At 38.7% G+C, this 27,814-nt stretch overlaps 1 protein-coding gene across 2 annotated transcripts in view; it reads right to left on the minus strand.

Moving 5' to 3' along the window:
• LOC124795034 (alpha-ketoglutarate-dependent sulfonate dioxygenase-like) overlaps positions 1–22,079 on the minus strand; it is a 157,318-nt gene extending 135,239 nt beyond the window's left edge. The window contains exon 1 of one of the 2 annotated variants that reach the window (XM_047258811.1): positions 21,903–22,079. In XM_047258811.1, coding sequence (XP_047114767.1) covers positions 21,903–22,014 — 112 coding nt within the window. In that variant the 5' untranslated portion in view covers positions 22,015–22,079. The remainder of the gene's footprint in view (positions 1–21,902) is intronic. The other variant, XM_047258813.1, reaches the window with a different exon arrangement.
• Positions 22,080–27,814: the final 5,735 nt, after the last annotated feature.

Consider the following 27,814-nt stretch of genomic DNA (forward strand, 5'->3'; position numbering starts at 1 on the left):
CTCAACCAAAACCCGCATTAAATCCTCCATGCCATGGATAAGCTGCGAAATTGGAACAACGATGCAACACGCGAAAGAGCGACCCTCCTCGTCGCCAATTTTGTAGTAACACTGTTCACGTTTTATGTCGCACTTCACTTAGCGTAGACCAGGACTGTGTCCTAGGCATGCCCGATGTTAACTGACTGGGTACGGCCCGTGCTGCCCGAGTTGTTGTTGTTGTTCCACCAGCAGAGGTCGTGTCCGAATTCTCGCATGCCCTCTGGTGGACGGGACTCTACATGCGGCAACTACCATCCGTGACGCACCGTGCCGATGTGCGCCTCCCGCGATCTTTCTTGTGACTACTGCACGCTCGCAGATGATGTTCACCAGGCACTTTCCATACCCACACCCTGCCACTACATTGTGTACCGTGATTTGTCACTCCACACAACATTTTTCCACTGTTCAATCATCGAATGTTTATACTCCTTACACGAAGCGAGGTGTCATTTGGCATTTACCGGCATGACATGTGGCTTATGAGCAGCTGCTCGACCATGAAATCTAAGTTTTCTCACCTCCCGCCTAACTGTCACAGCACTTGCAGTGGATCCTGACGCAGTTTGATATTCCTGTGTAATGGTCTGGATAGATGTCTGCCTATTACACATTATGACCCTCTTCAACTGTCATGGGTCTCTGTCAGTCAACAGACGAGGTCGGCCTGTATGCTTTTGTGCTGTATGTGTCCCTTCACGTATCCACTTCACTATCACATCCGAAACAGTGGACCTAGGGATGTTTAGGAGTGTGCAAATCTCGCTTACAGACATATGACACAAGCAACATCCAATCATCTGACGACGTTCGAAGTCTGTGAGTTCCACGGAGCACCCCATTCTGCTCTCTCACGATGTCTAATGATTACTGAGGTCACTGATATGGAGTACCTGGCAGTAGGTGGCAGCACAATGCACTTGACATGAAAAATGTATGGTTTTGGTGGTGTCCGGATACTTTTGATCACATAGTGTATAACCAGTTTCTCAAAATCTAGCCTCCACCAAAGATACCAACCCCTTCCTTTATCGACTCTCCACCATCCCTACCCCTTTACCTCCTGGATGTCTACTTGACACTGTTGACATCAGTTCCCTATACACCAAGATCTCTCACATCCTTGGTCTTGCTGCTAAAAACACTACGTCTCTAAATGTCCTTCAGACTTTAAATCCACTGACTCATTCCTCATACACTTTACTAACTTGATCCTAACACATAATTACTAATTTTTTTGAGGGTAAGTATACAAACAAATGTGTGACACATCCATGACACCCTCCTATGCCAACCTTTTTATGGCCCATTTATAGGAAACCTTTCTAGCCTCCCAAAACCTCAAACCGCTGATCTGGTTCATATTCACTGATGATATCTTCACGATTTGGACTCAGGGCACCAACCTATCCTCATTCCTTCACACCCATCTGCTTTACCTGGTCCTCCTCAACCCAGCATGCCACCTTCCTAGAATTGACCTCTTCCTCTCTGATGGCTCCATCCACATGTCTGTCCACATTAATCCCACCAAAATAGTACCTGCACTACAATGGCTGCCATCCACTCCATGCCAAGAAATCCCTCCTAGACAGCTTAACTATCCACAGATGATGTAGGTGCAGTGACAAGAATTCCCCAGCCCAATATTCTGAAGGTCTCACAAAGGCATTCACAAACAGACACTATCAACCATATCTAGTCAGCAAACAGATTTCCCATGCCATACCCCCACATATCCCCCAATTCTCCCACAAACCCCAAAGAAGTGCCCCAATGTCACCCACCACCACTCCAGAGTGGACCAACTGAACCACATCCTTCATCTGGGCTCTGATTATCTATCATCATGCCCTTAAATAAGCCACTTCCTACCCACAGTCCTCCTCAACCCTCCTAAAAAATCATTGCCCATCCAATCTCCACAATATCCTTGTCCATCCCTATGCCACTTGCAAACACAAACTCTTGCCACAAGAATCGTATCCCTGTGGAACATCCAGGTGCAAGACCCACATGCAAGACCTGTCCAATCCACGAACACAGTAATTCCCATTCCAGTCCTGTGACAGACTTATACTACACTGCCAGAGACCAGACCACCTGAGAAAGAAGCCACATCATATACCAGTTCTGCCACAATCACTGCTCGGCTTTTTATATTGGTATGATTACTAACCAGTTGTCCACCAAGATGAATGCCCAGTGCCAAATTGTGACCAAAAGCAAAGTGGATCAGCCTGTGACATAACATGCAGCTAAACATAACACGGTGGATTCCAATAGCTGCTTCACAATATGGGGCATCTGCATCCTCCCCTCCACAACCAGCTTTTCTGAACTGCGCAAATGGGAGTTACTCTTACAACTCATTCTCTGCTCCTGAAATGGTCCCAGCCCCAACTTACAGTAACCTGCTGTCACCACACCCTCCACACAACAGTTTCCAACCCCCCTCCTACTAGAACACAATAGTTTCCAACCCATCTCCTACTATCTCCCAATTTATGTCCACCCATCCTCATTGTGCACTGATATCTGCCAATGCACCCAGCGGTCCTCTCCCCTTCTGTTCCCCTCTTGTTTTCTGCTTCCCAGTTCCACTCCCCCCATCCCCCACGGTCTCCCATCATTATCCCTGGCAGCCTCATACTGACACCTAGAGGCAGCACTGACTCCTCGCCCCCTACCCATTCCTGCTACCCCTGCCACACTCTAGACTGCGGCTTCTGCACGATACGATATGGCTGCTTGCTGGCCAGAGTGAGAGGTCAGGTGTGCATGAGGTGCACTTGCTTGTGTGAATGTATGTGGGTTTTTTTTTCCTGAAGAAGGGATTGGTCAAAAGCTCCACATGTAACAGTCTTTTCGTTGTGCCTGTCTGCAACTCAATGTGTCATCTTTGTAGTTAGTAGCAATCTATCTGTTTTGTAATACAGCATAACTTCTACATTTACACAGTGTGTTGCTGATATGTGGTAGTTTTTATTAATTATTATTCACAGATTATTGTAAGGAAGAGACATCAAACAACTGCTTAAGTATATTATTAATAACTGCACACTGAAATTAATGATATACACTTAAGAATCTAATACAATTATTTGTAAAGTCTGAGCTCTTCCTGAGGATGGTACATTTTATCATTATGAAAAGATTATTATTTGGCCAAATGTGGAAACCATTTGGCCTAAGGATGACCAAGTTTTTTCCCACACCATTTCATTTTGTGAATGTGTTTTCTATGAGGGAAAATGCACAAGAGGCTGACTCACAGGACAGTCTCAAGAAAAGATTGGCAGGTGTGCTTTGTCATTTCCATTTTGTGAACATCTTTTATGTCGAATGAGGTATACTGCAGACACACTGGACTGTGAAAGAAGCTAGTTAGCAGTGTTTGAGTGGGGTCATGTATTGGTGCACTCCTCGAGATTTCAAATATTTGTGCCAACACTGGTACAATGCATGGAAGAAGACACTAATTAGCACTTCTACAATCATTAGTCATCTTGTGTAAATTGTATCTGCGAATGCAAGACTTTTCAAAGTCAAAATATTGTGTTACAATATTCACACCATTTTATATTTCAAGAAAGACAACTTACAGACAATTTATTTCATTAGTCATGTAGGCCTACAGCAAAGCAGATTTGTGTTAACAAAATCTGTTATAAAAATTGCTTTTGGTTCACTATATTGACAGTTAATTCTAAAAACTTTACCATCTTATTTCAAGTAGCTCTCATTAATTTGGCTATACCCTATCTTAAAATTACACTAATGGCTATTAAAATTGCTACACCAAGAAGAAATGTAGATGATAAATGGGTATTCATTGGACAAATATATTATACTAGAACTGACATGTGATTACATTTTCATGCAGTTTGGGTGCATAGATCCTGAGATATCAGTACCCAGAGCAACCACCTCTCATCTTAATAACGGCCTTGATACGCCTGGGTATTGAGTCAAACAGAGCTTGCATGGCGTGTACAGGTACAGCTGCCCATGCAGCTTCAACACGATACCACAGTTCATCAAGAGTATTGACTGGCGTATTGAGACGAGCGAGTTGCTCGGCCACCATTGACCAGACGTTTTCAATTGGTGGCAGATCTGGAGAATGTGCTGGCCAGGGCAGCAGTCGAACATTTTCTGTATCCAGAAAGGCTCCTACAGGACCTGCAACATGTGGTCGTGCATTATCCTGCTAAAATGTAGGGTTTCGCAGGGATCGAAGGAAGGGTAGAGCCACGGGTTGTAACACATCTGAAATGTAATGTCCACTGTTCAAAGTACCGTCAATGCAAACAAGAGGTAACCGAGACGTGTAACCAATGGCACCCCATACCATCACGCCAGGTGATACACCAGTATGTCGATGATGAACACACGCTTCCAATGTGCGTTCACCGCGATGTCGCCAAACACGGATGCAATCATCATGATGCTGTAAACAGAACCTGGATTCATCTGAAAAAATGTTTTGCCATTCTTGCACCCAGGTTCACCGTTGAGTACACCATCGCAGGCCCTCCTGTCTGTGACGCAGTGTCAAGGGTAACCGCAGCCATGGTCCTCGAGCTGATAGTCCATGCTGCTGCAAACGTCGTTGAACTATTTGTGCAGATGGTTGTTGTTCCCATCTGTTGACTCAGGGATCGAAACGTGATTGCACGATCTGTTACAGCCATGCAGATAAGATGCCTGTCATCTCAACTGCTAGTGATACAAGGCCATTGGGATCCAGCATGGCGTTCCGTATTACCTTCCTGAACCCACCAATTCCATATTCTGCTAACAGTCATTGGATCTCGACCAATGCGAGCAGCAATGTCGTGATTCAATAAACCGCAATCGCGATAGGCTACAATCCAACCTTTACCAAAGTCATAAATGTGATGTAACGCATTTCTCCTCCTTACACGAGGCATCACAACAACATTTCACCAGGCAACACCGGTCAACTGCTGTTTGTGTATGAGAAATCGGTTGGAAACTTTCCTCATGTCAGCACGTTGTAGGTGTCGCCACCGGCGCCAACCATGTGTGAATGCTCTGAAAAGCTAATCATTTGCATATCACAGCATCTTCTTCCTGACGGTTAAATTTCGTGTCTGTAGCACGCCATCTTCGTGGTGCAGCAATTTTAATGGCCAGTAGTGTACTATTTACTATGTGGAAGAGTAACAGTAGCGAAAGCAGCGTTTGTGTGGTTTATTAAAGCAAGAGTGTGGAGACATACAACTTTGAAGGGTCACTTTGTAACAGTACTTGGTTAAATTTAGTTTGTTTGCATTCACATTTACTAAAAGTCTCAAGATTACAGTAACTTCATTCTAATGACAACTACTAACTTCATTCCTGCTCTGCAAAGTTCATAAAGCAATGTTTGAGAAGGAAGACATTTAAGGTCTTGTTAGTTTCATTCTGGTACAAAAACAGTAATTGCATTTATTAAATTATATACTTATGAACTCTTCTAAGTTTAAGGACGACTTGCTTTCAAAATTTATACTTTAAGTATGTGGCAGTTGTTATCAGTAAATAGTTATCGATTTCAAGAGGAAAGTTCTCAAGGAATTCAGTACTGGTTACTGGCCCAGAAGTACGTGCTGACACTGTGCATTTATTGGAAAACCATTATCAGAACAATAATTGAAGCCAAGAAGTGAAGGGTATACTTTGCTTCTGGATACAACAACTGCCTAGTTTGTGCACTAAATTCTTTGGAAGAATTATGATAGCATAACTGACATTCAGTCAGGTAGAAACATTGTTAACATTCCATGTCAAAGGGACCAGGGGTCCCCACTCGGCCATCTCAAAATTTAACAACATTTGGTGCGAAGGTTCTATATGGTCTTGGATGGTTATATACCAAATGTCAGTCCATATCTTCAGTGGTTGAATATTTTGGGGTTCTTAAAGAGAGACTACTCATCTCCACGTCACATATGAAGATACAAATGTGTGAAGTTTGCTAGGGTTTTTTAGAAGTTACAGAAAACATTTGGTCATTTGCTTTAATATACATAGACACCTTTCTATGCTGAATCGCACCATGGCAAAAATTTTGGTTTTAGCCACACCTAAATACCTCTAACGTGGCTAAAAAGTTTGTCACGCTATTCCGAGAGCCAAGGTGTGACTGACTACTGCTACTTTTCATATGAATCAGTCACACCAAAACTTCAGAGGGTTATTCATACCTGTAGTGTCTATATATGGATCAAATTTAATTAACATCGGATCCTTAGATGAAAAGATATGCATCTGCACCAAGTTGGCCAAAATTTTCTACATGCAAATTTTAGGGTATTTTTAAGGAGCAATACCTCAACTGTATCTTTTTCAATCCTCTCTCTCTCTCTCTCTCTCTCTCTCTCTCTCTCTCTCTCTCTCCTTTTTTTCCACAGCTGGAAAGAGCATGCTTTAAGTTGTCAAAGCTATATTGTTTAATTTCTGGATCTTGTATTTTGATGAGTAAGAATACACTTCACTTCAAAAGTTCTTATTTCAGCCCTTCGAGATGATTGAAAAGTGAAATATTTTGCTCATTAAGTCCAACAATTAATTCATTTTATTCCAGGATATAAATCAGTTTCAAACATTAGCTTAACATACACCATAAAAATAAGTATAATACAACACACAAAATTTGCAAAACAAAAATACTGAAAAGTCAGTTCCAGTTTTGGTTAAACAGATCTATAATTTTGTCAAGGACAGATTGTGGATAACTGTTATTGTCTTCCTGATGATGATGATTGTAACACTCCGGTTTAATCTACTGACTTATCCCGCTCGATCGGGATCTGATAGCAGCCCAAAATAGATACTAATTAATGTGACCGTGTACCTAATGGAGCTGGCAATCGATTGGACTGCTATGGAGTGGTTACATTCCATTTTGTCTTTCTCGAATGCTGTAATAATAAAATGTCTGGTGGCAAGAAGAACAACAACACAGCTTCATTAATCAACGACCTGTATTCATCACAAAAACACCAAAATAAGGAGACAGCCACTGCCTTCGTCGTACAGAATTAATAACGACTAATCTCAGCACAGGCCCTTTCGTTAATCATTATCGTCACACGCAATTTCACTCATTGTATTTCACCACTACAATCCAACACTGCAATCCATATGATGCCGGCGCGGTAGACGCGTAATTACAAATATCGGCACAAAAATATCACTGAATCACACTAGTAATCATACTTTTTCACTTTCCCGAATATTCCTAACACAAAGGGGTTAAACCACGGCGATGGCCACTCCCTTTGTCGGTACGGTCTTGCATTCCAGCAACAGACCTCCACCCGGCTCAGCCCGCAGCGCGTACCACACTCTACTATCTCAACACTCGCTCTTGCTCTCGCCACCCGACGCACACTATCGATTGTTTGTCCTGTCGACCTGTGCTGTCGCAAAACTTATAGTAAGGGCCTACGGACCCCTTACATGATGATGATGATGCTTTTCAAGTCATGAAAATATGTTGCTCAGGAATCCAGCAGGTGTCTTTAGCAGTTGGCGAGCGGAAGGAACGAGCAGAACTGTGTGAGTGCATAAAGCTGATAAGGACATCTTGTTGTTCATGTGAAACTTCACACTCATTTCCAACACACTAAAAATTGCCATACATACATGCAACATATTGTCCTGCTTGTAAACTTGAAATTGAGACTGCTGGAATTTCTCCATCTGCTTCAAAGCGTTAACTGTGAATGCTGTAGCATCATTGGAAACTCTGCTTACTCTGAACTCATTACAAGTAATTGGCTTAAATTAATGATTTTTTTCTTGTTCCAGATATTGTACATCCCATGGCAAACCTTGTTTCTTGATGAGGGTGATTTTTTTCAATTTCTTCTTTTGCTAAGTAAAAACTTTATGCCTGGAATACTATCATCGCAGAATTGGCACAAATCATATGGAGTCAATATTTGGTAATCTAAGGGCCTCTAAAGACTAGCAAGGGCTGCTAGTCTTTTTGCTGTTCCCCCGATGCCAACACAAGGTGATTTGCCATGGTTTGTTCCAAAAAAATTCCATTCAGCAGTGATGTCAAAATCCTTTTCCTGCAGACATGAATCAATGAAATTTTTGCAATTCTTATACTGAGTAGCTGAACCATCACTAAAGAAATAAATGTTCTTAATGTTTTCAATATTTGTCTTTAAATATGCTATTAACTTTATTTGAGAGGCATGAATAGCAGTGGTATCATGATGGAGACAGTTGCTGATCATACAAATGCTAATACTCTGATATTCATTGCATCCAAAATTGACAGCAAATGGATGTAATGTGGCCTGACTATTCTTCCAATGAAATCCTTGCACCGCATCTTGAACAAATAATGAATAATTCTCAGCAAAATCTATCACTATAATTAATTCATTTTTTGCAAGATATCTTTTAGCTGCTTAAGGTATCAACTTTGGTGTTTTTTGACACAAGCTGATGGCTTCTTAACCCATGATTTTCAGAATCAGTGCCTCCATGAAATCTTCAACAGTTCTTTGACATGTCTCTAATGGGTGTCTGTCAGTATGGACCCACTGCTTGTATTCCATTGTTTCTACAGGGTCACTGTCTTTAAAAGGATCTTCAAGAAAAGCCTCTAGTTGCATTTTTCCTGGACATTCCTCACAATGCTGCAGGATACAATCTTTTGATTCCAAACTGCATACAGTTTTTTTTCATCAAATCCTTGTAGTCATCTTGGATAGATGTTACTGAAGCCAACATTAGTTTGACATTTTGATGAATTGCACATACACATACTGAATGTAATCCAGAAGCACCAACTGTAATACGCCATTTTGGTCTGAGGTCACAAAATTTTGAGAAGCTCAGTTGATTTCCGTATTGCTTAAACAAGCAATGAACATTTCTTTCAGGTTACAGAGGAGCAGCAGGCATTCCTGCTTGTGAATATTTTCCCCATTTATTCTTACTGCAACACAATCCTTTTTGCCAGGACATAAACAAGAAAACTCAACCTCTCCAAAAAAAAAAAGTGAAGACGTTCTGTTTTACTTCATCACAGAGTTTTTTCCCTTTTTGGTTTGCAGATGTTACCAAAATCCTATCTTCCACCAGCAGCTGTGGCAATTACCTTACTAATGCTGCCTTGGGCTTTCAGAACTTTGCACTTTATATATCCCATTGAATCCCTTTTGCTGATCCGTTGAAGCTCTAATGGTGACACTCCAAGTAATGATAACGAAGTATTAGCAGTCAAGCAAGCATCAACAACATCCATGTCTTCAGTGGATGGTGATTCTTGCTTATCCTGGTGGGATGATTCTTTTTGGGCCACTTCATGCCTTCGTTTGGTACAAATTTTCTGACCAGGTATAAAAACTTCGTCAGCCAGTAACTTCAACCATATCAGACACTGCAAAGGTTAAGGGTGTTACAGACTTCTTGATTAATCAAGCCCAGACTTATGTCATAGAAGCTCATTGTCAATTGATGACATTTCCTTAACTGACTGTAGTTGACTTCTACCATAATAGAATGGTGATGAGTTATGACAGTCAGCTCCATCTGATCCACCAAAGTAGCAGGATGCAAGGGTCTCTTGGTTTATTTTATACAATAGCTTATTAACCTATAACAAGCAATTTTGAAAGCTCATGAATGCTGGTTTGAAGCATACCAGATTCAGACTTGTTTGTATATAAAATATACAAATTAGTGTATCAAACATATTGTTTTAGTGCTTACCTGCAGCTACAACAATATTATTGATTATTCAAATATTCAGTACTCAACAATACAGAAGACTGACACTGTGAAAACTGCCAATAATGAAAGCAACAACTGAAAGTGCTGATTCAGCAATGTATCACTGCTGAGAGAGCCTTAAGAAAATACTGCTGCTTTATAATGCTGATGGAAACTCAGTGATAACGCATTTCTGCACCACCATGCATTGTAGGGTTAAAACGGTCTAAAGCAACATAGTGTTCCATTATGATGATCTAGATTTTATAATTTTAAGAGCATTTTCTGAGTTTTTATGATATCTATATTCTGTAATGTAAAATAAAGTAAAAACACCTCTTACTGGCATAATTACATTCTCCTAACCACAGCCAAATCTTATACAATCAAAACACTCTACAATTACATATTTTTTGATTTACAACTACAAATTCTATTAATTTTTTTGTATTTCCCGACCATCCATTTTCCCTACTTTTGATAGGTATTCTTACTCAACAATATGCAAGATCTAGAAATTAAACAAGCATGCTCTTTCCAGTAGGATTTAACAAGATACAGTTGATATACTGCCCCCCAAAAATACCTTAAAACTTGCACTTTGAAAATTTTGGCTACATCTGCAGATGAATATCTTTTCATCTAGGCATCCAATACCAGTTAAATTTGATCCCCATATAGCCATCATCAGTAGGAATAACCCTATGAAGTTTTGGTGTGACTGGTTCATATGAAAAGTAACAGTGGTCGGTCACACCTTGGCTCTCAGAACAGCGTGACAAGTTTTTTAGCCACTTTAGAGTCTTGTATCTATATTTAGGTGTGGTTAAAACCCTAATTTTTGCCATCGTGTGATTCAGCATATAAAGGTATCTATGTACATTATAGAGAATGACCAAATGTTTTTTAGAACTTCTAAAAAAGCCGAGCAAATTTTGCAGATTTGCACCTTTGAACGTGATGCGAAGATGAGTAGCCTCTCTATAAAAGCCCCTAAAAATTCAACCACTGAAGACAGTGGACTGAAATGTGGTATATAACCATCCAAGACCATATAAAACCTTCACACCAAATTTCATTAGATTTGGAGATGGTCAAATGGGGACACTTTTTAAATTTGGTCCCTTTGATGTGGAATAACCCATTAGTAAAACTGTTACGTTTACTCTAAAATAGTGTTCAAGGAGTTAATACCATTGCTTTTATTTATGAGTCCAAAGTTGGACACTAAGGAAGAAAGCCTAAGCTGTGGCAAGGTCAAGAAGCTTAACAAGCATGATCAGACTCTTTGCAATAAGAGAATGCTATATTTATGAACAGAATACAAGGTGTAAAGCTGTTATATTTGGTTAATGGATGTAGAGGATTAAAGTTCTCTTTCATTTTTAATTATGCTGATAGTAGTTCGTGCTTATACATGTGCCTTACTGTTCTTATAATCTTTGACTATGTGGCATTCCTCTTGGACAGGGTCTGGTAAGCCCATTTCAACAAACACACAACTGATAATGGCACTCCTACCAGTTCTGTTAAGAAATGTAGGATGTGGACCAAGTCCAGAAAAGTAGTGAACCAGCCCCCCAAACTTCATCCAAATGTATTAATTGAAGCAACTCACTGATATGACACAGAAACAGAAAAGTTATGCTCCCTGTGGTTGAAAAATACCACCTCTGTTGCCATCATGTAAATATCACGTTTTTATTCCTATTGGATTTATTTCCGGTTCTCCCACAATTCTGATAATTTTCCATACTGTGTTTGCTTTAGCATCAGATTACAGCTCTTTTCTTCTTACTTGAAAATCTAAATGATATAAAACAACTCATACAGTAGAGATTTCTGTAGGTATAGTTCTAAAAGCTCCGGAAAGCATAACAATATTACTCACTGTATTGACCTCACTGTGGCAGTATAACAACTTGGCAGCCTAAACAATGCCATTCATTATAGTTTACAGATGTAGTTACACAGAATCATGGTATGACACAATTAAAGTACAGTAAACAAAACCTTCTTTGTGGTATATTAATAATTTTTATTCATGATACAACTCTAGCTGTGTACATGACATATTAATACTGCAAAAAAAAGCTATTAGGATAATTACTGGTTCTGCATATAAGGCACACTGTAAACCATTGTTCTGTGAACAGAAAATCATGACTGTTATAAACTTGTACATATACTATGTTCTAATTTATACGAAGAAGAAATTACCAGAAACAAAAACCAGAGAAAATGTACACAGCCACAATACAAGAAGGAATAGGTGCCTCTATATTCCTTACCACAGGTTGTCAAAGTCACTCAACAGCTACGAAATCATGGGGTACAAATTATTTAATAAACTTCCTCAATCTGTTCAAGAATTACCTGAACAATTATTCAAACAAACAATTCATGACTGGCTAGTCCTCCACCCATTCTATGACATAAGAGAATTTATCAACTGTAATATAATACTATAATGTTAACAAGAAACCTGTTGTTTCTTTCAAACTATTAATTGTATTTTAGTATGTATATGACGTTGTCTATTGCTGTAATGGCCAAATGACAATAAAATTATTATTATTATTATTATTTTGAAATACAGAGATTTTGAAATGTGGCATTAAGGTGAATGCTGGAGATTAGATGGATAGATCAGATAACTAATGAAGCAGATCAGGAAGAAGACCTAGTTGATAGAGCACACCTAAATGAATAGCTAATTTGGTAATGGAGGAAAGTGTGGGTGATAAAAGTTGTAGAGGAAGATCAAGGCTTGACTACAGCAAACAGATTCTGATCAATGCAGTGTGCAGTAATTCTGGAGATAAGATTCTTGCATAGGCTAGACTAGTGAGGAGAGTTGCATCAAGCCACTTTCAGATTGAATCCACAACTTTCTATATGGGTCTTGAATGTCCAGCATTCATCCACTCACTCATCTAAATCTCTATTGACTGTTGTTGTTGTTGTTGTTGTTGTTGTTGTTGTTGCTGCTGCTGCTGCAGTTGTAGTCTTGGTCCAAAGTGATTTGACACAGCTCTCCATGCTACTGTATCCTGCACAAGCCTCTACATCTCCAAATAACTACTGCAACATATGATCTTTTTACTGTATTCATTTCCTGGTCTCCCTCCATGATTTTTATCTCAAACACTTCCTTCCAGTACCAAACTGGTGATCCTTTGAATGTGTCCTATCAAATGATCCTTCCCTTCAGTCAGGTTGAGCCACAAATTTCTTTTCTCCCCAATTCTATTCATTATCTCCTCATTAATTATGTGATCTACCCATCTAATCCTCAGCATTCTTCTGTAGCACCACATTTCAAAATCCTCTATTCTCTTCTAGTTGTAACTATCATCCATGTTTCACTTCCACACACAGCTACACTCCATTTGAATATTTTCAGGAAAGAGTTTCCAACACTTAAATCTATATTCGATGTTAACAAATTTCTCTTCTTCAGAAACACTTTTGTTGCCATTGCCAGTCTTCATTTTATATCCTCTCTACTTTGACCATCATCAGTTATTTTACTGCCCAAATAACAAAACTCATCTACCACTTTAAATGTTTCATTTCCTAATTCAATTTCCTCAGCAGCACTGGATTTAATTCGACTACATTCCATTATTGTTGTTTTGCTTTTGTTGTTCATCTTATATCCTAAATTCAAGACACTGTACATTCTGTTCAACTGCTCTTCCAAATCCTTTGCTGTCTCTGACAGAGTTGCAGTGTCATTCGAAAACCGGATCTCTGGCGAAGGCCTCGTTGGCCAAAAGCTCATTTACTGACAACTTTTTGTTGTGCCTATCTGTGACTCAGCATATCCACTATGTGATGAGTAGCAACTATCCTTTTAATAATAATAATAATAATAATAATAAATCAATTTGTTTACATCAGTGCTCAGTATGGTGCTTTAGAATTACATCTGATAAACTGCAATTTAAATAAATATAACATTTGAAAATCATTCATCCAAACATTTGAGAATCGTATGATTAATTACTATAACAACAACAAAGTCTCACAATTTTGCCATTTTCATTGTAAACACAATCTAAAACTGAGGCGTGCACCCACATCAGTATGTCACTAAGCAGTATGATTATGCACACAGGTTTGCAGACTATGGTTATGTAAGTGTCTAAATGGGTTGAATGCTGTTCCAGTCAGTTCCACCTTTGTTTAGGAAGTGAGCTTCTTATATTGTTTTTCTTAGGGCATGGTCCTTCCCCTGTATTTCCTTAATCAACTTCCTGTGGTTTGCTGATTACTACCTGTAGACCCACAATCCATGTCAGATTTGTTGTGGCCACCACATACAGCCAGCCTATTTACCCAGCTGGAACATTACCTGTCAGGCAAAAGGCCTATTCCATGGAAAGGCCCTGGATGTTATCTCTGAAATTTGGAGATTTTTATGCAAAAATAGAAGTGTTTCTACAAATTTTTTATACAGATGTATGATCTCTCTCTCTCTCTCTCTCTCTCTCCCCCCCCCCCTTTTCCGTCAACTCTATATGATCCCACACCTTGGATCTGTGCATGGCCACACTGTTACTACGACATGTGTCACACATTCATTACAAACAGCAGAAGACTTGCAGCTAATATGACAAGTTTGAGGCTGGTGCAAGATAGACAGCTAAAAATAAAAGATCACACCTACTCAAGTTCTCTTAACCCTTTTTTTCTCCTCCTACTCACTCAATGCTTCTTCCCCATTCACTCTGTAGTGTAACGTGTCAATTCTGCAGAATAACATGCTCCACTTCTAACTGCTCATGCTCACGAAAAATATGTGTGGGAACCTAAACATTGTTTAGATAGTTTGTTAAGTGTGGAACATATCACTATGTGCACTCTGGTTGCCAGCATTACACTTTGTTTTACATTTTCCTTCTTGTACGAGCAGATGGGTGCAAAAGATGTCGGCTCAAATACTGAAAACCCTAATACATTTAGACAAACTGAAAATTACTTTTTAGAGAATATGTGTTGACCATACTGCAGGAAATAATTAGACATTTATATACAGTGAAAACTCATTTTAGTCATATTTGCATGAATACACTTAGTCTGTATATTCTTGTATGTATTTCCAGCACTACACTTTGTTTTCCATTTTCCTTCTTTCTGGAAATTTGTTTCCACGTGAAAAATGGAGTGTTTTATTCAATATTCAATTTTCAATTTTACAGTTACATTTGTCCTATGGATTTGCCTGCAAGTACTTCACATCATATCAATATAAAAAGATGAGATGTTCCTTCAGTTTTCTTTTGAAGATGCTCAGTTTCTTTATACTAAGTGGCAGTCTGTTATAAAAAGCTTCCTGCATATATGGCGTCCATTGACTGAAAAATTAACTGCATCAGACTTAACCTGTGTAAGCTTTAATAGTATTTTGCTATTATTGATACAGAGTACTGAATTCATATTAAACGCTGCTCCTCTTTGTTAAGGTATGGCTTCACTCGTATCACGTATGTGTAGCTTTCCTTTCACAGCCTGATATACAAAACACAATGAATGGTTAAAACTTGTAGACATTACTGAACAAAAGAAGTCTTATAATGAGCGTCCCCCTCAAACAAAATGATAAACTTTTTTATTCCTTTTTCAAAATGTGAAGAGGAATTTAGCTGCTTCCTTAAAAAAGATGTTCCAGTAACATCAGTATTAAGACATTCTGGTAGTGGGCGGCAGAGCGGGAAGAGAGGGGCGTTGAAACTTAAATTTCTTAAAATATTATTTTAACACTTTTCTGAGGATTTTAAATGTGTGAATACAACAGTTGTACTGTGAAAAAAAAAAGTTCTATCATACCAATACCAAATCCCCCCCATGAACAAGGGACCTTGCCGATGGTTGGGAGGCTTGCACGCCTCAGCAATACACATAGCCGTACCGTAGGGGCAACCACAATGGAGGGGTATCTGTTGAGAGACCAGACAAATGTATGGTTCCTGAAGAGGGGCAGCAGCCTTTTCAGTAGTTGCAGGGGCAACAGTCTGGATGATTGATCTGGCCTTGTTACATTAACCAAAACGGCCTTGCTGTGCTGGTACTGCAAACGGCTGAAAGCAAGGGGAAACTACAGCCGTAATTTTTCCCGGGGGCATGCAGCTTTACTGTATGGATAAATGAAGATAACGTCCTCTTGGGTAAAATATTCCGGAGGTAAGAAAGTCCCCCATTCGGATCTCCGGGCAGGTACTACTCAAGAGGACGTCGTTATCAGAAGAATGAAAACTGGCGTTCTATGGATCAGTGAGTGGAATGTCAGATCCCTTAATCAGGCAAATAGGTTAGAAAATTTAAAAAGGGAAATGGATAGGTTAAAGTTAGATATAGTGGGAATTAGTGAATTTCGGTGGCAAGAGGAACAAGACATTTGGTCAGGTGAATACAGGGTTATAAATACAAAATCAAATAGGGGTAATGCGGGAGTAGGTTTAATAATGAATAAAAAAAAAATAGGAATGTGGATAAGCTACTACAAACAGCATAGTGAACACATTATTGTGGCCAAGATAGACACGAAGTCCAGGCCTACTATAGTAGTACAAGTTTATATGCCAACTACCTCCACAAACGACTAAAAGATTGACGAAATGTATGATGAGATAAAAGAAATTATTCAGATGGTGGAGGGAGACGAAAATTTAATAGTCGTGGGGGACGGTTTTCGATAGTAGGAAAAGGAAGAGAAGGAAAAGTAGTAGGTGAATATGGACTGGGGGTAAGAAATGAAAGAGGAAGCCGTCTGGTAGAATTTTGCACAAAGCATAACTTAATCACAGCTAACACATGGTTCAAGAATCATGAAAGAAGATTGTATACATGGAAGAAGCCTGGAGATACTAGAAGGTATCAGATAGATTATATGATGGTAAGACAGAGATTTAGGAACCAGGTTTTAAATTATAAGACATTTCTAGGGGCCGATGTGGACTCTGACCATAATCTAATGGTTATGAACTGTAGATTAAAACTGAAGAAACTGCAAAAAGGTGGGAATTTAAGGAGATGAGACCTGGATAAACTGACAACCAGACATTGTAGAGTGTTTCGGCGAAAGGAATAGGGGAAAGAAATACAGTAGAAGAAGAATGGGTAGCTTTGAGGGATGAAATAGTGAAGGCAGCAGGGGCTCAAGTAGATAAAAAGACAAGTGCTAGTAGAAATCCTTGGGTAACAGAAGATATATTGAATTTAATTTGTGAAAAGAGAAAATATAAAAATACGGTAAATGAAGCAAGCAAAAAGGAATACAATTGTCTCAAAAATGAGATCGACAGGAAGTGCAAAGTGGCTAAGCAGGGATGGCTAGAGGACACATGTAAGGATGTAGAGGCATATCTCACTAGGGGTAAGATACACACTGCCTACACAAAAATTAAAGAAATCTTTGGAAAAAAGAGAAACACTTGTAAGAATATCAAGAGCTCAGATGGAAACCCAGTTCTAAGCAAAGAAGGGAAGGCAGAAAGGTGGAAGGAGTATTTAGAGGGTCTATACAGGGGCAATGTTCTTGAGGACAATATTATGGAAATGGAAGAGGATGTATATGAAGATGAAATGGGAGATATGATACTGCGTGAAGAGTTTGACAGAGCACTGAAAGACCTAAGTAAAAACAAGGCCCCAGGAGTAGACAACATTCCATTAGAACTACTGACAGCCTCGGGAGAGCCAGTCCTGACAAAAATCTACCACCTGGTGAGCAAGATGTATGAGAAAGGCGAAATACCCTCAGACTTCAAGAAGAATATAATTATTCCAATCACAAAAAAGCAGGTGTTGACAGATGTGAAAATTACCGAACTATCAGTTTAATAAGTCACGGGTGCAAAATACTAACGCGAGTTCTTTACAGACAAATGGAAAAACTGGTAGAAGCCAACCTCAGGGAAGATCAGTTTGGATTCCGTAGAAATATTGGAACACGTGAGGCAATACTGACCCTATGACTAATCTTAGAAAATAGATTAAGGAAAGGCAAACCTATGTTTCCAGCATTTGTAGACTTAGAGAAAGCTTTTGACAATGTTGATCGGAATACTCTCTTTCAAATTCTGAAGGTGGCAGGGGTAAAATACAGGGAGCGATAGGCTATTTACAATTTGTACAGAAACCAGATGGCAGTTACAAGAGACGAGGGGCATGAAAGGGAAGCAGTGGTTGAGAAGGGAGTGAGACAGGGCTGTAGCCTCTCCCTGATGTTATTCAATCTGTATATTGAGCAAGCAGTAAAGGAAACAAAAGAAAAGTTCAGAGTAGGTATTAAAATCCATGGAGAAGAAATAAAAACTTTGAGGTTCGTCGATGATGTAATTCTGTCAGAGACTACAAAGGACCTGGAAGAGCAGTTGAATGCAATGGACAGTGTCTTGAAATGAAGATATAAGATGAACATCAACAAAAGCAAAACGTGGATAATGCAATGTAGTCGAATTAAGTCGGGTGATACTGAGGGAATTAGATTAGGAAATGAGACACTTAAAGTAGTAAAGGAGTTTTGCTATCTGGGGAGCAAAATAATTGATGATGGTTGAAGTAGAGAGGATATAAAATGTAGACTGGCAATTGCAAGGATAGTGTTTCTGAAGAAGAGAAATTTGTTAACATCGAGTATAGATTTAAGTGTCAGGAAGTCATTTGTGAAAGTATTTGTATGGAGTGTAGCCATGTATGGAAGTGAAACATGGATGATAAATAGTTTAGACAAGAAGAGAATAGAAGATTTTGAAATGTGGTGCTACAGAAGAATGCTGAAGATTAGATGGGTAGTTCACATAACTAATGAGGAGGTATTGAATAGAATTGGAGAGAAGAGGAGTTTGTGGCACAACTTGACTAGTAGAAGGGATCGGTTGGTAGGACATGTTTTGATGCATCAAGGGATCACCAATTTAGTATTGGAGGGCAGCGTGGAGGGTAAAAATAATAGAGGGAGGTCTAGAGATGAAAACACTAAGCAGCTTCAGAAAGATGTAGGTTGCAGTAGGTACTGGGAGATGATGAAGCTCGCACAGGATAGAGCAGCATGGAGAGCTGCATCAAACCAGTCTCAGGACTGAAGACTCCAGCAGCAGCAACAACAACAACATACCAAATCTCAAAATCTTCAGCTTTTGCAGTCACAAATCAAGCACTGGCTACCTCAATAGCTCAATCAACAAAGAAGAAAAAAGGTGAGACAGGAGGAAAAAATTGTGTAGCCACAAATTATTGTATTGTGGTAGTAAGACAAACCACAAATTAAAAATCATGACCAGTTGGGTGTGAGAATGGGTGTGGTGCATTTAAAGATAATTTTCTTTTGCTTTTTTGGATAACTCAAAATCTGCAGCTTCTAGCAAAAGTACTACTCAGTACAAAATTGAACCACATTAAAGGCCCCATTCATTTTCTCTCAATGCCTAACAGTTTCCACGTTGCAGTGGTTGGAAAAAAATCAAACATTATTAAAAATAGTGTTTTAATAGCACAAAATTAATGTTATTGTTAAATGAAGCAGGTTAAGAACAAGTATTAGATGTGCGTACGACAGCTAAGTTTGGTAGAACTCTATTAAGGAATAAATTGTATTCCAGGGGCATAATAGGGTGGAGGTAGGTTGAGGGGTGGATAGATACCTGAGGGAAGGTAGGTCACTGTATTGTAGTCATGCACTTTCCTCCTCCATAGTTCTGCAAACCAAACAGCACAAGAAGCAGTGACAGTGTATCACAAAGTTACACCAACTCCTCTGCAACACATCTTATGAATCACTAGCAATACAGTGTGCACACACACCTGCGAGGGGGAAGTATGGGGTGGGAAGATGGGGCGAGGTGGGGGGGGGGGGCGGCATTTTCCACACAGTACATTAACACTAAGTGGAATACAGATACAAGTTACTAATAATAACTCAAGAAACACACATGTGCAGGCCAGCATTTCCTGTCTAGTTCAATTGTGTGAATAGGCAAAATACTTTCACTGAGTGAGCGTTTATGTACTAGAGTTACTTTTACTTTATTAAGTGAGTATTTCTTTGCATTTGTTAACTGAGCTTTTATAGATGCCTATAAACAATAGCTGAAAAGTAAGAAATTTGCACGTTACGTCCGTGACCTACGTAGTGTTGGCAGATTGGAATATGCGGCACCCCTTACTGCTGTCTACTGTTGACAGCATACTGTAAAGCCATAACCATGGCTTAGTCTCCTGGTGGCAAATTAATAAATGATCAGAAAATTATTGCACTTCTCTCATCAGTAATTGTGTTACGAGTAGACTGCATAAATCTCTTCCATTCATGCACTGAGTGGAACCTCTTACCACACATTCACAGTACATCTTGCAACATGGGGGTGAATATGTCTGATAGGAATTGGACTGATCATTTTCAAGTATAGAACAGTAAGCTGCTGTAAAACACTGCTTAACTGATGTTGAAATATCCACAACACCTACTGACCTGTTGCAGTGGGAGTCAATTTAAGCCACTGGGCTGCTTCAGGCAGTGGGAGAGCTATGGCAGGGGTGATGCATTTGATCCCACTCGTGCCATGAAAAGCATTCCAGATGTTGACTGGAGGCAATGAATCGAACATTGTCGAATACATATTGGTAGAATGTTACACTTGGCACAGGCTCTTCAGTGTGCTAGACAGCTGACTGCTTCAGCTGTTGAGTTCTTTTACACAACATTTCACTTAGGCTAACTCAAATAAATGCTCAATAAATTGAAAATAATTTCACTATACAAATATGGGACCAGTGAAGTTATTTCGTCTACTCAGGAGAAATGGACAGGAAATGGTGAGAAAGTACAGTTTGTCTGTAAACTAAAAAGGAAGCAGTACTCATAGTGGGGAGACACTGCCTTTCTCAGACGAACACTACAGCTGCCATACAGTATGACTAAAAATCAATTTTCCCTCTTAACAGTATAGAACAGTGTGCCGAGATTTATGTAGATTATGTCCACATGTGTTAGTAATTCATATCTGTATCCCACACAGTGTGATACATGTTCGTACCATGACTGCTGCTGTGTCTGTGCACTACATCACCCGTGTTTCTTAAGGCAGACTGTGACACACCCTAAAATTGCTTTTTGTGACATAATGTGGTAGAAAGAGTAAGGGACTGCCAGCTAACTCTTCAGTTTGCAAGCTTTCAAAGGAGGAACTGCATGAGCAAAATCCAAAAACGTATCTTCCCTCAAGCTTCTATCCTCCACTCCACTCCCTCCAGCCCACCACATCTGCAGACCACAATTTATCCCTTAATACACCTGTACTGCATGTTGATGTGGTTCACACTTTTGGCATTTGTTCTTAATCTGTTTCACTTAACAGTAAACAATTTTGGATCTTTAAACCACTATTTTCAACACACTGACATTTGTCCTTCCCCTACAATGCTCAAACTTACTGAGAAGACGCTGATTTCAATTTATTCAAGGAAAACAAAAACACACAATGATCAGCTTTTAAAAGCCCCAGCACAACGATTTTTTGTGTTGAACACTGCAGTCCCTCCGACAATTCCACAATAATTGGAGTCTACAAGATTTTATTTCCTCTAATTTTCTTTCATTGTTGGGCTACAAGCTGAAAGGAGATCGTTATTATTAAAATGCGATTGAAATTCAGGCCTTATTCCACATTTTCCTGGTTGTTTCGCTTGGGGAACCTTAAGTGGACTGGCACATTAGGCTCTAGTTCTTCCGTAAATGTGTTTTCTATTCCTCGGGCACGTATTTCTCGAAACATCTCACAAAGGGTCTAAAGAGAAAGTAATTAATCTTTTCTTTAAAAAAATAAAGAAATAAAAGAAAAATCACCGATCCATAGCGCAGCCCGATGTCTCGGTTGCGTTGTGAAGGTGACAACGTGGTTCGGAGTTGACGAAGTCAACGAATGTGAAAGCAGAAAGTCTGGCGGTGGTAACTTGTTCTTTGCACAAAATATGCATACGGATGCTGTTTACATACGTGTTATTTTTTCAACAACACTGAACAAATGATCTTTAACGAAATATATGACTTGACATCGTATGCAAGGCAAAGGAAACTAAACACAGCAATAGAAGTTAATATTCACCCTCTTGCCTGTTTTCTGTCTTCAGGTCTACGCCTCTAACTTCACATCCTAATTTTATTGGCTTCAATTCATAAAATTTACCCATTTTTCCAAATATTCGGGAAAAATTCATAAAAATTCCGTACTAATACCAACTGCCAACCAAATTTGACAGTCATCTGTTACCCACATGTCAACTTTAACTTAACTATTCCACCAGACCAGAGGTTTTCTGTATCGGATCCGGCAAAGTATCTAAACTAACCATCATCCACAGACATACATGTGTGTCTGTGCCATCCATAGAGTAAATACCTCTGGAGTGAGCACTCACATGCGCAGAACAGATTTTGTGTTGTCAACATACATTGCCGGCCTGGTCACGTGATCTCGGGACGTCGTGTGTTTGTTCGTATAGCGCCCTGTATATTTAGAATGTCACTAAATCCCTAGTACAGACGGATTCTTTTCGTACGTGTCGTGGATTATTTATATATGTTGCGAAGACATTTTAACAGTATCCATTTTATACCGGGAATAAACCAGCGACGTAACTTTTAAGGGCAAGTGATATTACATTCAGCTTCTTTACGATAGGTGTCATAGTTCAGATGCACTCGATTTTTGGTAGTTTTTTGTATGATACCGCACTTTATAGTATTACAGAGCATGAAGTACATTTTTGCAGTGAAAGTCCTGCAAAACGACTTGACAGTACGTTAGTACTTTCGCAAGTGTCCGAAAAACACCGAATTTACCACACGTTAGCGATTATATCCCTGCTAATTCGTCCTTTTTTCTTGTATTTCTGCGTATTTATTTTCGCGTTTTTGCGACCTAAAGCACAATTTTTCTTACTGGTGGCACTTTGAGGTGTTTATTTAACGCATTTTAAGTACTTGCTCCCAGTTCATTAAATAAATAGTAGACGGAGTAATCTATATACATAATTGACAAGTCACTGATAAATGCATGGAGGATAGTATTTACTGAAACAACTAACCTTTCCCTTTCCTGTTTCACTAGCAAATTTACGAGTGGAAGCGATTGTTTGTAAGCTTTTGTACGAGCCGTAATATCTATTATATAGTCATAAAATCGTAGAAAAATAGGTCTATAGAATCAAGTCTTCATTATAATGCATCTCGAAATTTTTAAACGTATACAGTGTCTCTTACTAAAATGAAAACTATAATTAGAGCTATATGGAATGTACCCATGAAAAGTTACTATCCCTCCTTTCACATATTTTTCTTTCCATCCGTAGCAAGAACGTAATTCACCATCGCTATTACACTATCAACAAACAGTGAAACACAACTAAAACTCTTGGTATTATAAACTTCAAACGCTGCAGAAAGCACACAGGCACAGCGAAGTCCCGAGATCACGTGACAATCCTGGTTTAATGTTGACAACATGCGCAAAACGCAACACGAACTTAGCATCCTGCCAATGGCTCACTCCAGAGATATTTACTCTATGGTGCCATCATACATTTCAAGCACAATCTATTGAGGCAGCCATTTTTTTAAGATGTAAGGAGGACTTCAATAGACATGAATTACTTACACGTGAATTACCCTACAACTACCTTTACTTGCAAGTTAGCGTGTGCACACGCCGAAGTTGCAAACGCTAATTACACGACAAGTTTTGTAAATGTCGTTACGCAGGCTTTAACCGAGGAGCTCATGATCTCAAGATGTGGTCAAAAATAACGTACCTGATAGAAATAACCGGTTACTGAGAAGACATGGCAAGATGGCGGCGGTGGTGGAAAGTGAGTTTGTGAGTTCCGTAAATAAATGCTCGGTAAACGAAGAAAAGTGTTCGTCTTGCAATAATTTCGGTTTGTATTGTGATCAGCTATGTGTGGCGTGCTATATTGTCGCAAAAGTAGTAGAAAAAAGCACTTTTAGAGCAGAAAAATGTGATAGAAAAATTGCGTGTGCGGCTAGCTCGCCAATTCATGAAGTTCCGCCGATCTCGAAGGAATGCCATTGTCATCAGCGTGCTGTAAAAGCTATAATGTGCGTGAATTGCAAAACTTTACCATTTTAACTGTGTAAACATCAATCTCAATCTAAAGACATGGCTTTGTTCGCAACATATCAATGCAAATCTTGCTCTCAGTATACACAAAAGAGACAGTAAAGACGACATAATTGCAGTTCTTCTAAGTGATATGTGCGCTTTACATAACAGATGTGAGGAACTAGAGAAGAAAAACAGCCAATATAAGAAACGCGTATACAATTATGAGACTCCAAAAACTCGATCTCCAGACTACTTAAGCTGTACTGGCTGTGAGAAAGTAAATTCAGATGCAAAACACCGCAGCTGTAAAAAAATCTGAAGTGAACAATTTAGTATGAGAAAAGCGTAAGAAGTCGCAGATGTTTGGCAAAAGTGAAGAAATAGTTATTTACTCTGACAGTCATGGACGAAATCTCTCAGAAATATTTCGTTATGAACTCAATGTGAAAGCATGTGGCTTTGTTAAACCTGGGGCACCCATGAAGGAAGTTATCAAAAGTATCGACCAGGAATATTTAGAAAACAAAAACAGAAGTATTGTGTTGATTGGGGGAGCCAATGATGTTTATAGAAATGAACTAGCATCTGCTATCGGTAACCTGAAGCAAGTTTTACATTCTGCAGTAGAGAGCATCGTAATTGTAACTGGAATACCTCACAGACACGATCTGATGACTACTTCCTGAGTAAATTTCGAAATTAAAAAGGCAAACAAGCAGTTCCACAAGATCTGCAAAATGTACCCAAATGCACATTTTCTTAGTGTGAACTTTCTTCAAAGGTGCAACTACACAAAACATGGAATGCATCTGAACAGAAGTGGCAAAAGGTTACTCAGTGAAAAAATTGTATGTACACTAGAAAGACTCAGTTTGCAAGATAACAGTCTTCACAATACAATGATGTATCCAAAAACAATCGAGCAGCTATCAGTATCAGTTGATTACCACTTCAAAAGCAATGGTACTGTTTTTAGATTAGATTAGATTTACTTTCATTCCAATTGATCCGTAGTGAGGAGGTCCTCCAGGATGTGGAACATGTCAGAAAAACAACAATACATGACAAATATTTACAACTAAAACAAATAAGCTAATGTACCATTCCACAGGTCCCAAGTGGAATGATCGTCATTTTTTAATGAACACTAAGAGTCATTTTACAAATACTATTGCACTGAATTTAAAATAAAAAAGTTTTTTATTTATTTATAAGGTAAGAAACATGTAATACAACTACTGTAATACTTATTTACAATGAACACATTACTGCACTGAAATGGTGCAGAAGTTAGATTATACTTACACACTTACACACACACAAGCACACACACACACACACACACACACAAATTTTCAGTGAACACATTACTGCACTGAAATTGTGCAGAAGTTATGTTGTACTTATATACAAATCAGTTGGTTTTCCTAAGAAATTCATCAATGGAGTAGAAGGAGTTGGCCACCAATAAATCCTTTATGCTTCTCTTAAACTGAATTTCATTGGTTGTTAAGCTTTTTATGGCTGCTGGCAAGTTATTGAAAATGTGTGTTCCTGAATAATGCACACCTTTTTGTACAAGACTAAGTGACTTTAAATCCTTGTGAAGATTATTCTTATTTCTAGTATTGATTCCATGAATTGAGCTGTTGGTTTGAAAAAGTGATATATTTTTAATGACAAATTTCATTAAGGAATAAATATATTGGGAAGCTGTAGTTAGTATCCCTAGTTCCCTAAACAGGCTTCTGCAGGATGTTCTTGAGTTCACACCACATATAATTCTTACTGCACGTTTTTGTGCCCGGAAAACTTTAGCTTGGCTTGATGAATTACCCCAGAAAATAATCCCATATGACATTATGGAATGAAAGTAAGCATAGTATGCCAGCTTTTTCATTTTTATATCCCCTATGTCTGACAAAATTCGCATTGCAAACAGAGATTTGTTAAGACGCTTCAGCAGTTCTGTGGTGTGCTCCTCCCAGTTGAATTTATTATCAAGCTGTAATCCCAAGAATTTAACACCGTCCACTTCTTCTATCTTCTTGTCATCATATGTTAGACATATACTCTTGGGACACCCCTTACAAGTTCTGAACTGCATGTAGTGTGTTTTTTCAAAGTTTAGTCACAAAGAATTGGCTAGGAACCAGTGATTAATGTCCACAAATATTTTATTGGCTGATCTTTCTAAGACTACACTTGATTTGCTATTTATTGCAATGTTTGTATCATCAGCAAACAAAACAAACTTGGCATCTGGTAATGTTACTGATGAAAGGTCATTGATATACACAAGAAAAAGTAAGGGCCCCAAAATGGAACCTTGTGGGACCCCACATGTAATTAGTTCCCAGTTGGATGATGCCTGATAGCTTGATACATGTCTCTTTCCTAATAACACCCTTTGTTTCCTGCCAGAGATATAAGATTTGAACCATTTTGCAGCATTTCCTGTTACACTATAATATTCTAGTTTACTTAAAAGGATATTGTGATTTACACAGTCAAATGCCTTTGACAGATCACAAAATATACCAGTTGCCTGCAATTTTTTGTCTAATGAATTAAGTACATTTTCACTGTAAGTGTAGATAGCCTTCTCAATATCAGAACCTTTTAGAAATCCAAACTGTGACTTTGACAGTATGTTATTTGAGATAAGATGGTTATAAAGACGACTGTACATTACTTTTTCGAAAATTTTTGAGAATGCTGGCAACAGTGAAATTGGACGGAAATTTGATGCTATTTCTTTATCTCCCTTCTTAAACAGTGGCTTAACTTCAGCATATTTCAGCCATTCGGGAAATATTCCACTGATAAACGACTGGTTACACAGATAGCTTAATATGTTACTTAGCTCAGAATCACATTCTTTAATTAACTTTGTTGATATTTCATCATACCCACTAGATGTTTTTGATTTTAAAGATTTTATGATGGACGTTATTTCTGTTGGGGTAGTGAGGGTCAAATTCATATTATGGAAGTTACTTGAAATGTCTGGTCTAAGGTAATCCATAGCAGCATCTACCGAACCTGACAACCCCATCTTTTCAGTAACAGTTATAAAATGTTTGTTAAAAAGTTCTGCAACACTATACACATCTGTCACCATTGCATCATTTACTCTTAATGCTATTTGTTCCTCTTCATGTCTGGTTCTACCGGTCTCCTCCTTCACTATATCCCATATTGTCTTTATTTTGTTATCTGATATGACTATCTTTTCCTTGTAATATATTTGCTTTGACATCCGTATTACAGTCTTTAATATTTTGCAGTATTTCTTATAATGTGCTATAGCATCAACATTGGAAATGTTTCGGATTGACAGATACAGTTTTCTTTTTGTTTTACAAGATACCCCTATTCCTCGAGTAATCCATGGCTTCTTTGTAGACTTTGCTCTAACCTTGGTAAGTTTTGGGGGAAAGCAGTGTTCAAATAAGGTAAGCACTTTATTAGCAAAAATGTTATATTTTTCATTCATGCCATGAGCACTGTAAACATCAGTCCAGTGAATGTCTCTGAGGAGTGTCCTAAAATAATCAATTTTTGGCTTACTGATTACCCTCTTGAGCTCAGATTTAACAGATTTTATATCCTGTTCAGTATTAACATTTAACAGAAGGAACTGCATGTCATGGTCTGAGAGGCCATTGACTATTGGTTTTGTAATATAATTTTGTTCATTTGACTTTTCTATAAAGATATTATCAATGGCTGTTTGTGAGCAAGTGGTTATCCTAGTGGGGAACTTTACTGTGGGAATTAAGTTGAATGATAGTGTTACTAACTCAAATAGGTTCTTGTTGGGAGAGTCTTTAAGGAAATCTACATTGAAATCACCAGCAACCACTATTTCTTTGTTTTTGGTTGTTAAA

Source organism: Schistocerca piceifrons, chromosome 4 (assembly GCF_021461385.2).
Source record: "Schistocerca piceifrons isolate TAMUIC-IGC-003096 chromosome 4, iqSchPice1.1, whole genome shotgun sequence".
In the NCBI taxonomy this organism is placed as follows: Eukaryota; Metazoa; Arthropoda; class Insecta; order Orthoptera; family Acrididae; genus Schistocerca; species Schistocerca piceifrons.